General features: G+C 37.6%; 1 protein-coding gene across 5 annotated transcripts in view; it reads right to left on the bottom strand.

Annotated features, from left to right (window-relative positions):
- DENND5B (DENN domain containing 5B) overlaps nucleotides 1-12,318 on the bottom strand; it is a 164,852-nt gene that overhangs the window by 75,990 nt on the left and 76,544 nt on the right. For all 5 annotated transcript variants that reach the window (XM_045554065.1, XM_045554069.1, XM_045554067.1 and 2 more), the window contains exon 2: nucleotides 9,792-9,901. In XM_045554065.1, coding sequence (XP_045410021.1) covers nucleotides 9,792-9,901 — 110 coding nt within the window. The remainder of the gene's footprint in view (nucleotides 1-9,791; nucleotides 9,902-12,318) is intronic.

The raw sequence follows: 12,318 nt of genomic DNA, 5'->3' as shown, positions 1-12,318 counted from the left end.
GGGGGCAGCGCAGGAAGGGCCTTAGTGAGCCATGTTAGAAGTCTGAGGACAATGAGAAGCCTCTGAAGGGTTTTTAGCAGGAGAAGGACAGAATTAGATGTACCTCTTAGCACATCTATATTCGAGCACTGAAGGCGAGTGGTTTTCAAAGGGGTTCCAAGGAGAGAGCAGGAATGGGAATGCTCAGGGCCCTGGAAGGAGTGAGAGACCCAAGGAGGAAGCTGAGAGGGCCAGTGCCCCTCCTTCCCCTATGCACATTCCAGTTTCATTTATATTGTAGAGTATGGTTCTGTGTTAAGATTTCTGAGTTCCCACTGTGTAAAAACAAACTCTCGATGGTGAGACAGGATTAGTGCAACAAAATTCTCACTGAGCATGCAGGTGGGCGGATGTCCTGACTGCTGCTCCTCAGAGCCACTCAGACCATGGTCCTTTCCTTCACCCTAAAAATCCATGGCTTTGAAGTCACGTCATCAGATTATACCACCACATTTTGGCTCTCTTTTCTATCCAAGCTCATTTCCTGAGCAATTTTTTCTGTGATTTTAAATATACTCTGTCAACTACCAAATTTACTATCTCAAGAACTTGACTTGTAACTGAATAACTACTTGCCATTCCCATAAAGATGTGTAATAAGCAACTCAGATTTACCATGTCCCAAACTGAAGTCCGGATTTCTTCCTCCAAATTTGTTTCTCCCTATTTCAGTCTTCCCTATAACTCCATTCATCTAGTTTGGCCAGGACAGAAACCTTGGAGTCATCTTCGACTTCTTTCTTTTCTCACTCCCACTGTCCAATCCATTAGCAAATATTATCAGTTCTACCTTCAAAAATATTTTCCTTCACAAATTGCTTCTATCTTTCCTCTTACCACTTTAAGCCACCCTCTTCTTTTGCCTGGATGACTGTAACATCCTGCTAACCAGTCTTTCTGCTTTTGCTCTTGTCCCTTGTAATCTATTCCCCACATAGCAGCCAACATGATCCTCAAAAAAAATATAAGTGAGATCTTGTTACTCTTCTGAAAACTCTCTAATGGCCTCCCATCACACTAAAAGCCTAAGTCCTTTTAATGGTCTACATGGCCTTGCATGACTTGGCCCCAGCAACCTCTCTGCCCTCATCTTACACTACTCTTTATCTTACCTACTCTTCTCTAGCAACAATGGCACATTGTTCTGTGAACACACCTAGCATGCACCTGTCAAAATTTGCTGTTTGCTCTCCTAGCAATTGTCTTCTCCTAGGTAGTCACATCTGCACATTTCCTATACCAGATTGTATTTTCTTTCTTTCTTTCTTTTTTTTTTTTTGAGACAGAGTCTCACTCCGCTGCCCCAGCTAGAGTGCAGTGGCATCATCATAGCTCACTGCAACCTCAAACTCCTGGGTTCAAGCAATCCTCCTGCCTCAGCCTCCCAAGTAGCTAGGTCTACAGGTACATCACCACACCTGGGTAATGTTTTTATTTTTCGTAGAGACAAGGCCTTACTATTTTGCCCAGGCTGGTCACAAACCCCTGGCCTCAAGCAATCTTTTCGCGTTGGCCTCCCAAAGTGCTAGGATTACAAGTGTGAGCCATCATGCCTGGCCCAGACTGTATTTTCTAAAAATGGCTCCAACAATATTTCTAGTTTCACATGCTCTTCCAGAACTTTGCCACTCCCCTACACTAAGAGGTGGAGTCTACCTACCTCTCCTTGAACCTAGGTGGGCTGCTGAGAGCACCTATACCAAGGATTGGCAAACTTTTTCTGTAAAGAGCCAGATAACAAGGCTCTGGAGGCCATACAGTCTTTGTCACAACTACTCAGGCCTACTACTGTAGCACGAAAGTAGCCACGGACAACACATATACAGACTTTGTTCCAATCAAATTTTATTTATAAAAACAGGCAGATGGATAGATTTGGCCTGGGGGCCATGTTTGCCCACCCCTGGCCTAGTCAAGTAAAATGCAATAGCAATGACAAGTAACACTGAGTGATTTTTGAGGCTAGGCTAAAAAAGGCAATATGGCTTCTATCTGCCTCTCTTCTTCTGGCCATACACCTTAGGAGCCCTGAACATATAAAAAGTTTGGCTAACGCAAAGTTGCCACGCTAGACAGACCGTATAGAGGGAGCCCCAGCTATATTCCTAGACCAGGAGACAGACCTATGAATGAGCTTTCGGATGATTCCAGTCCTCAGCCTTTGAACTGCCCAAATTGACACTGAGTAGAACAGAGGGGCTGCCCACTCAAGTTTACCAAAATTGCAGATTTGTAAGCAAAGTAATGATTTTGTTGCTTTAAATCAACGGTCAGCAAACTACAGCCCTCCTGAGGTTTAAATGTATGTGTCCCTCCAAAATTCATATGTTAGGACTTAAACCCCTGGGTGATGGTATTAAGAGGTGGGGGTCTTTTGGGAAGTGATTAAATCATGAGAGCTCTACCTTTGTGAAAGGACTAGTGCTCCTATAAAAGAGGTTGAAGGGAGCACCCTAGTACCTTTTCTCCCCTTCTGTCCCTTCTGTTATGTGAGGACACAGCATTCTACCCCTCTGAAGGACACAGCAACTAGGTGCCAACTCTGAAGCAGAGACTAGGTAGGCCCTCATCAGACAGAGAACCTCCCAGTGCCTTGATTTTGTACTTTCAGCCTCCAGAACTGTGAGAAATAAATTTCTGTACTTTGTAAGTTACCCAGTCTCAGGTATTTTGTTTTAGCAGCAGGCAGGAACAGACTAAGATAAGCCCTTAGGTTAAATAAAATCTGCCACTTGTTTTTGTAAATAAAGTTTCACTGGAACACAGTCACACCCATCCATTTATGCACTGTCTGTGGATGCTTCTGCACTACAACAGCAAAGCTGAGAACTGTGGCAGAAAACTGTAAGCCCCACAACACATCAACTATTTGCTATCTGGTTCTTTATGAAAAAAATTGCCAATACCTGTTTTAAGCCACTACATGGTACAGGGATAAACTGTCATGCAACAACAGATAACTGAAACACTCCCTTACTTACCTTAAGTCTCTGCATAGATACTACCTTAGAGAGAGGTCTTCCGCTACCTTTCCATAAAAGATAGTGTCCTCCTCATCCTTTATTGGCCATTAAAATCTCACGCTTGGCTGGGCGCGGTTGCTCATGCCTGTAATCCTAGCACTCTGGGAAGCCGAGGTGGGCAGATTGTTTGAGCTCAGGAGTTCGAGACCAGCCTGAGCAAGAGCAAGACCCTGTCTCTACTAAAAATAGAAAGAAATTATATGGACAGCTAAAATATATATAGAAAAAAAATTAGCCGGGCATGGTGGCGCATGCCTTGTAGTCCCAGCTACTAGGGAGATTGAGGCAGGAGGATTGCTTGAGTCGGGAGTTTGAGGTTGCTGTGAGTTAGGCTGACACCACGGCACTCACTCTAGCCCGGGCAACAGAGTGAGACTCTGTCTCAAAAAAAAAAAAAAAAAAAAGAATCTCACTCCTCTAGTCTATTGTGTGGGGAAGGAACTGAAGTCTTGCACCATTGTATACATATGTACGTTATATATAAATATAACTAGTATTCCATAATTCTGTTTGATCTCTAGATTGCAAGCTACTCAAGGACTAGTACCATACTTCAATAACCTTAAACGTTCAAGAGTTCTACACATGGAACAATATACCATTTGGGGCCACAATAGATGGTGACAAGGATTAAAAAAAACTTAAGAAGCTCAGCATTAGTATGCAGCTAAAATGTCTTCATATTTCACATCACCAAATATGAAACCTGCAAAGAACTAAGATTTATTTAGTAGATTTACTTAATTCTTTTATATATGTCGACAAGAATTAAATTACTATGTATACTTGGATAGAATAAGATACAGACCTAGGTAAAACCCACAAATACTTGGATTTGCTAGGGGGGAAAATACTTATTCCTAGTCTTGAGAATAATTGCATAACAGGAGGCTGTGGCAGGATCTTTTCATAACTCCACCTTCAAATTAAGGTTGATTTCATCATAACAAAAAGTCAATGAGTTGCCCTGCTGACAGTATCAATGAAAACTATCTGACACATTTACTGTAGTCTATAAAGATTGCAGAAGGGATGATTTGAATTACTCTTGCTCCAGGCTAGGCTCAAATTTGCTTAGCATAGTACATGGTACATAAGCATTTGCTGAATGAATAAATGAATAAACAAGAAAACAAACAAAAATAACAGCTGGGCATAAAGGGCCAGATTTAGTTCCTCTCTTGATGCAGTTTGTAGTTCTCTTTTCCCATCAAGTACGCAATACAGAAAAATAGTGACCTCCAAAGTCAACAAAAAGATTTAATTTAATTGATAGGCTTTCCTGTCATCATAAACCACGAAAATCACAGCTCAACTGTTTTTGAACAGCTGCCAAATACTCCCCTAAGGGTTTGTAGCTTTCTTGAGCACACATTCAAACATTTACAGGAAAAGCTTGCCAAAAGTTGTGCTCAAGTGAAGAATGACTTTTTATGCTACAGATAACAGATGTAAGCCTTTTTCTTAAATGCTCTTCCTACAAATCAAAAAAAGTAAGAATTATATTTCTAATCTATTAAGAAACTATGAATTGCAAAATGCTGTTGTTTTTCCATATTTAAAAGACAGAATTGTTGTTATGTCAGGAACTATAAGATATTATACTTTATTTCTCAGACTGAGATATAAATCAAGATCTGCTTACCATGGTGTTAAATATCCTTATTATCCCATAATATCGCTATCTACTAACAATATCCCCTCCCCATCCCACCTTCCCACAATAGAACAACTAAAAATTTGAGTTGTCATTGCTGATCAGATTACCACTGGTAACCAGATTACTTTAGCCAGGGTAGGCTCACAGTGCCATCTGTGTACCTCTTCCAGTTTAAGTAATCAAGTATTCTTACCTCTCTGGACTCTTTCAGGTAGTTTGGCTAAAATTCTAATAATTCCTTTTCCTGTATTCTATAGCGTATGACTCCCATAGCCTTTCTCTCATTGAACAAATACATTTATTCACCACATAGCCACGTTTCGGTCAATAATGGACTGCATGTAAGATGATGGTCAGAGCAACAGGTTATACCACGTAGCCTAGGTGCACAGTAGGCTATACCATCCAGGTTTGTGTTAGGTACACTCTGTGATGTTTGCACAATGATAAAGTCATGTAAAAGTGCAATTTTCAGAATGTATCCCTTTCCTTAAGTGATGTATGACTGAAAAAGAGAAATTATTCAGAAAACTCTCAAAGAGCTGGTCAGTTTGCCTTTCTTTTCTATCTTCCTTCCTTTTATAAGCACTTATTTTATCCTATATATTACATTAGATTTTGGCAAGTCAAAAAACAAATATGAAAACAATCTCTTCCTTCAGGGAGCCCACAGTCTAGCAGGAAAGACAGACATGTAAACCAATAGTTACAAAATAATGTGATCCGTGTTGCTATGGAGTATGTTCAAGACGTCACAGGAAAAGAAAAGAGAGAGTGCTTAACTACTTGTGCTTAAGAGATGGGTTTGCAGTGGAAGTAGCACCTAAATAGACAAGGACAGGGAAGGGAAGTATTATAAGCAATAAATATTCCTTTATTTATTCAATAATCTGAGGGTCTACTATGTGCAAATCTAGGGATATAGCAATGAATAAGACAAACTGTTCCTATCCTCATGGTGCTTACATTATAGAAGGAGATACACAGTTGACTACTAGCTTTTAATACATAATTATTTAATTGCAAGTGGGATAGGTGCTACAAAACAGCTACAAAGTGCTAGGAGAACCTAACGGGAGCTGACTGAGCGTTGAGAGGGTGGTGGAAGGTAATGGCTAGGGGTGGCTTCTCTGAGGAACTAATGCTTAAAGTGAAATCTGGAGGATCAGTAAGATTTCACTAGGTAAAGGAGAAGTGGAAGAGCTTTCTAGATAGAAGCAACACCAGAACCAGAAGCTACAGTGTGAAGAATGGAATGGACAAGAGCAGAAAGCCTGTTAGTTACCTGCAGAAGTCCAGGTTAAGAGATCTGCATGGCTTGGGCAGGGTGGGTGTGTGAAAACAGACAGAAGTAAATAGATAACTGACTGCATATGGGAGAGGGCAAGAAAGTGAGAACCTTTCAAGTATGATGTACAGATCTTTGCCCAGGCAACTAGGTGAATAGTTGTAACATTCACTGACAAATTCAGTTTCAGATGTGTTGAGTTTGAGACGTCAATGAAATATTCTAGCTGCAACGTTAAGGAAACAGACAGGCTCCCCCAGCAAAATGGCTGGATTAGATTCCTACGATTCTCTTTCTTTTTCTTTTTTAAGAGACAGGGTCTCACTCTGTCTGGTGTGATCACAGCTCACTGCAACCTCAAACTTCTGGCTTCAAGTGATCCTCCTTCTCAGCCTCCCAAGTGGCTAAGACTACAGGCAGGCGCCACCATGCTCAGCTACCATTCCTATGATTCTATTGTGAGACATGAATTTAAGCCACCACACCCAGCTACCATTCCTATGATTCTATTGTGAGACATGAATTTAAACTTGGCTCAAAATGAGGGCTTACTTTCATTCTAATGTCAAACCTATGAATGCACTTTGGGGTTATTCATTTTAAATTCAAGTACTTGCTAAGTCTGCAAAAAGTATATAGCCCTTTTTCCTTTGAATCTTGCAAGATGAGCATCTGAAAGGTTTCCTCAGCCAACCTTTTACCCATTACTCTTTGCTCATGATTCCACTCTACCCTTCCTTGTAATCAAAGTAAACAGTAAATTATAAATTAAGAGCTTTATAATAGTTATTACTTTTTAATTACCTGAAATATCATATATCAGATGTTTCATTTAGGATACATATACAAGATAGGATCCTTATAATTCATATAACTTGTTTAAAAAGATATTGACCATGTTTTCTTCCTAAGAATTCCTAAGTACAATATATTATCTTAGCTGGGCATGGTGTATCAGGCCTGTAATCCCAGCACTTTGGGAAGTAAGGTAGAAGGGATGCTTGAGGCCCAGGAGTTCAAGACCAGACTGGGCAACATAGGAAGACCCCATCTCTACAAAGAATAAGAAAAATTAGCCAGGTGTGGTGTGTACAACTGTAGTCCTAGCTTCCTGGGAGGCTGAGGCAGGAGGATTGCTTAAGCTCAGGAATTAAAGGCTGCAGTGAACTATGATTGTGCCACTGTACTCCAGCCTGGGTGAGAGAATGAGGGCCTATTTCTGGGGAGGTGGGGAAAGAATAAGGCATATGTATTAAAATATTATATAAATAGTCATGGAAGCCGATGTGCAGATTACCTTGAACAGATCTGAAAGTGGAGTGGGGGACCTTCAGCTGTGTTTGTGATATTTTGTTTCATTTAAAACAAAAGGTACAGATTGGAAGCAGATATATCAATATTTACATATGTTAGTTCTGAGTGATTAGTATATGACTGCTTATTGTATTGTTCTTTCTGTTTATGATACTTCCATTTTTTCATAAAAATCTCTGAATCAGCAAACTAGACATAACAAGCAATTAATTCAGAAATAATTTCATTTGTATCTTGTATTTATTTTCTATTTTATTTGTACTGCATTCATATACATGGTACTTTTTATTTAACAAAGTTAATTGCTTTGGGTACTTAATTTATATATGAAATTAATGACCTTTATTCAAAGCACCATTTTTGCTTGTTAGAGGAATGACTGATATTACAGAAAGTGATGACTCATTGGAGTGGGATTTTTGCTAAAGGCAAGGCAAAGCTTTATACTTTTAGGTGGGAATAAATTATAGCTTCATACAAATGTACTTACTAATAAATCACAGAGGAAATTAAGGGCAGTAAATCTATGACCCAAATGCAGAGTAGTTTAATGGGATGCTTTTCAGAGTGCAAGCAAATCCTTTTAGATTTGCAGCAATAAAAAATGCTATGTGGTATTCAACCATCAAAACACAAGCCTCTGCATTTATTCTTCAGAGGGAAACTTTTGCCACTTACATAAAATAACCTCAGAGGCAAGGGATAAAGAAATTATCAAAGACAGATCAAGGAAGTTGATAATTGCTTTAAAGATGAATGTTTTATGGATAGAGGGAAAAGCTATCATGGATATCTTACTATTAACTCATTCAAATGATTAAAAGAAAGAAAGTACATCAAATGTGGCATTTAGTTCCAAATGACTTTGAATTCATATTGTATTCAGAACATAGTTTTAGACACCATTCTGATTTCTCACAGAATAATTTATACTTTGAAATATTTTACTAATTTAAGATGACTAAGTATTATAATCTATTCACATTCTTATCTATTTTTCCATTGCTTCATTTAAATACTGTTTTCCTTAATACCTTTCTAATTTGCTACATAAGCAGCTGAGGAATTATTTTTTGTACTGCTGTTTGTTGACTATTTTAGTCAAATGCTTTTCTAGGCTCTTCCAGGTCTCATAAAGATAACTAACAGTTGTGTTCTATTTAATATCTATAGTACCATCTTCACCAAAGATGATGCTAGACATCCACAGTATTAACTTACAGCAAAGTGGCATCTCTGATTATTTTGGTATTAAGTAACAGTTTAGTAAAATAATCACGTTGTGCTCTATAAAGAATTGAAGTCAAAGTGCCAAGTGCTTTAGGCATCTGTCCTTACAAAAAGCACTATGCTATCCCTTCCCTGGAGCAAGCCCAGACTGGGAAGGGTTTACTGTGATACAGAAATATCACAAAGGGTCCAATGTGACCCATATCATTTCTGGTGCAGATCAAAACTAAGTTATATGGTTTTTCTTTTGGGGACACAGTATGGCAGGTGGGAAAAAGCAAGCAAGAGAGTAAAAATGATCTGAATTTAACTTCTGAGCCTCACTGGATAACTTTGGGCAAATTACTCAACTTCTGGGAAATATGAATAAGAATTCTCACTGGGTACATGCAAACATGTATGTGAAATAATATACATAAAGTACCAAGCAGGTATCTACTAAATATTAATTTGTTTCCCTTAGATTATCAGGTCATAATGGAGTCTTTTTTGTCTTTTGACACTACCTTTAAAATACTCAAAAAGAACTACACCTATCACAGTATCACAGTCCACCTTTAATCATTTCTGTATCTATCATGCCTGATCTCTGATTTGTTCCCTTTGTGCATTATGTAACCACAGAGTAGATGGAGATCTAAAATACTATCCAAGCTTCTAAGAACCCTTCCTAAATAATCTAAAAACTATGACCTACTTAATTTCTAAGAATCTGTAAAGAAGACTTGTAATCACCACTGGTAACTCATTACATTAATTCAGATTCCTTATAAACAAATTCCTACTCATGTTTAAATGACATATTTAAGTTTCTTTCCATCTTTATATTGTTTGTGAAAATGACAAATTATAAGCCTATAATACAAGATCCCTTGAAATATGAAAACTGTCACCAGGCTCTTTCCATCAGGCTTCTCTCAGGCAAACAAAGTAATCACTGTTTACCAAAGCTTCTATGTATTGACACAAACCCCCAACTCAGCTTAATAGTAGGAAACTGAAGCGGGCTTGGAGGGTCTACAGTCTACACTTTTAGCTGTGGGAACCCTGGGTAAGTAACTTAATTTCTGTGAGCTTCAGTTTCCACATCTGTAAAATGTAGACGATATTATATTAATATTTCTTATAAAATTGCTTAAAGGATAAATGAAATAATATTGAGATTCAAAATAGAGTCACTATCTTCTTAATAAAATAAAAGGCTAAAGACAGAATGAAGAGGAAAAGAAAAACATACCATGTTCACTGCATCTTGATCAAAAGGGTTCCATTCAATATTCTGAGGATAGTGGGCAAGAACTTTGGATTTGAATGTTCTTCTCAAAGGACTCTGGTCAAAATTTTCACCTACAACAAATAATTAATACTTAGTTAATATCTAGAACTTTTTCAAAAGCATGTCATAGTTTTATATTTATTTTATAGATATATTGACTGATAATATAGAAATCTGGAAAAAAAAATAAAAATTAAAAAAAATGGAGAAAGAAATGGACTAGGGAAAAAATAAAAAATTAAAAAAAAATTAAAGACTTTGTTTCACTTTCTACCTCTAACAGTTTGAGTTGTAAAATTCCCAGTGGACAACTAAAAAACTTAAGAGATCTGCACTTAAAACTTCAGAATCTGGGCTGGGCGCGGTGGCTCACGCCTGTAATCCTAGCACTCTGGGAGGCCGAGGCGGGTGGATCATTTGAGCTCAGGAGTTCGAGACCAGCCTGAGCAAGAGTGAGACCTCATCTCTACTAAAAATAGAAAGAAATTAGTTGGACAACTAAAAATACATAGAAAAAATTAGCCGGGCACGGTGGCACATGCCTGTAGTCCCAGCTACTCGGGAGGCTGAGGCAGAAGGATTACTTGAGCCCAGGAGTTTGAGGTTGCTGTGAGCTAGGCTGAGGCCACAGCACTCTAGCATGGGCAACAGAGTGAGGCTCTGTCTCGGAAAAAAAAGAACTTCAGAATCTGAATTTTAAAATCCTGGCTAGACAACTGATACTTAAAACAAGATATGATGATATAATTATTACCATAACCTAATCATTGTCCTCATTTTAATATGTTATAATAAAAAAATAAAAATATTTAATTAACCAAAGAAATATCTTGAACTAAGTTAATCATACTTTTTATGATTCTGAAATGTTATACACAGACTCAATGCTACAGTGCTCAAAGGAGGCAATTTTGCTTGAGTTTCCACAAAAATCTGGTAAGTGTGATTGCATATCCAGGTTCTTAAGTAACAGAATTAAAGAATTAGAAACAGCATTGCTGATCTGTCTAGTTTAGTAGGCAGAACACATTAAACACACTAACCTTTTAAAACAAATGAGCTATTATAAGCCAAATTCGTTACCTGTCAAAATTTTGGAAAGACAAAAGTAGGCTATACTTTATTATATCAATAATAAGAAAATTCAACAATAGCTGTCAGATCAGTTCATTATTTTCTTGACCAAATTAATTCCCCTAAGACCTGTTATCTCCAAATGCTTTAGTTTCATAACATATTTTAATGTGGATGGATCTTAAATTCCCAATGTCAAAAAGTTGGGATCAAGGAATTAGAAGATCTTGAAGCAATTTCATTGTCTCCTATGTTTTGCTACTTTTAAAGTTCTAATCAAGTGCAAAATACTAGCTGTTATAGCAAAAGATAAATGCCACTTACCAAAATTTGTACGATTAAAAATATCACAAAGCAACCTGATTTATGAGTCACATTTTGAAATCTAATTAGACTCAGTTTCCATTTTGGGTAAAAATATGAAAAGATAGATACTAAAACACCTCTGAGTGCAAAAGTTAACAGATCACAGAAGGAGGGAAAAGTCACACTCTAAAATCTTGCTGGATACTGCTATATAAAATATGCACAACTTTTTGAATAAGAACACATAATTTAAACATATTTGCTGAGGCAACTAAGCTACTGTTTCGAAGTGAAGTCCTTGGCCAATGATCATTTTCCTTTAGATTCCTCTGACTTATTTAGGCAAGTACTCCATCTCTCTCTTTCTACCCCACACACTTGCATCTATTAACAGTTGAGAGCTTTTACCTCTAGACGAGAAACTGTCAAAGGTGTCCCTAACAAGAGTTTATCAATTTTTGCGCCAAGAGTCTAGGATATGTAAATATCAAAAAGTCAAGGGATAAATGTGAAACTGTCCTTGACAGCCAACATGGCTGAAGAACAGATTCAAAGTTCAGAACTGTTGACTTCAAGAAGGATAAATGGTGTCTTTAAGCTGATACTAGATTTTCATGTAAACATTAAGAATTTTTAGATTATTTACTTCTTTATTTTAAAAAAAAAGTTTGTATTTCACTTCACTTGAGGTCCAAGGAAAAACAAAACAAAATAAAAATTCCCTCCTGGTTCTAAAAGTCTATATTGCTGAATGTGCTACTGACATAGCAACAGGGTATCGTCAGATACTAGACAGACATCAAGAAACTTCCTCCCTCATCCACCCTCAGATACCAAAAATGCTTGCTTTTATCATCTACAAATGTAAATAAAATATGAACTATTGCAGGAGCAGAAGAAACAGCACATAACCCACGATACAACTCTTTTCAACACTTACCTTTTCATGAATTGCTGTCTGCTTATGGTTAAAATAGTAACATTATCTTTATTCATATACCAAGTTATTAATGGGACAGGAGATAAATCAGAAAAGTCATGACAGTACCATTCTCAATATAATTGTTCTGTTAACTAAGGCATATCATACTGTCTTGAGGCGTAAGGA

The sequence above is a fragment of the Lemur catta genome, chromosome 6, assembly GCF_020740605.2.
Source record: "Lemur catta isolate mLemCat1 chromosome 6, mLemCat1.pri, whole genome shotgun sequence".
Classification (NCBI taxonomy): domain Eukaryota; kingdom Metazoa; phylum Chordata; class Mammalia; order Primates; family Lemuridae; genus Lemur; species Lemur catta.
This window is presented reverse-complemented; position numbering and strand designations above follow the sequence as displayed.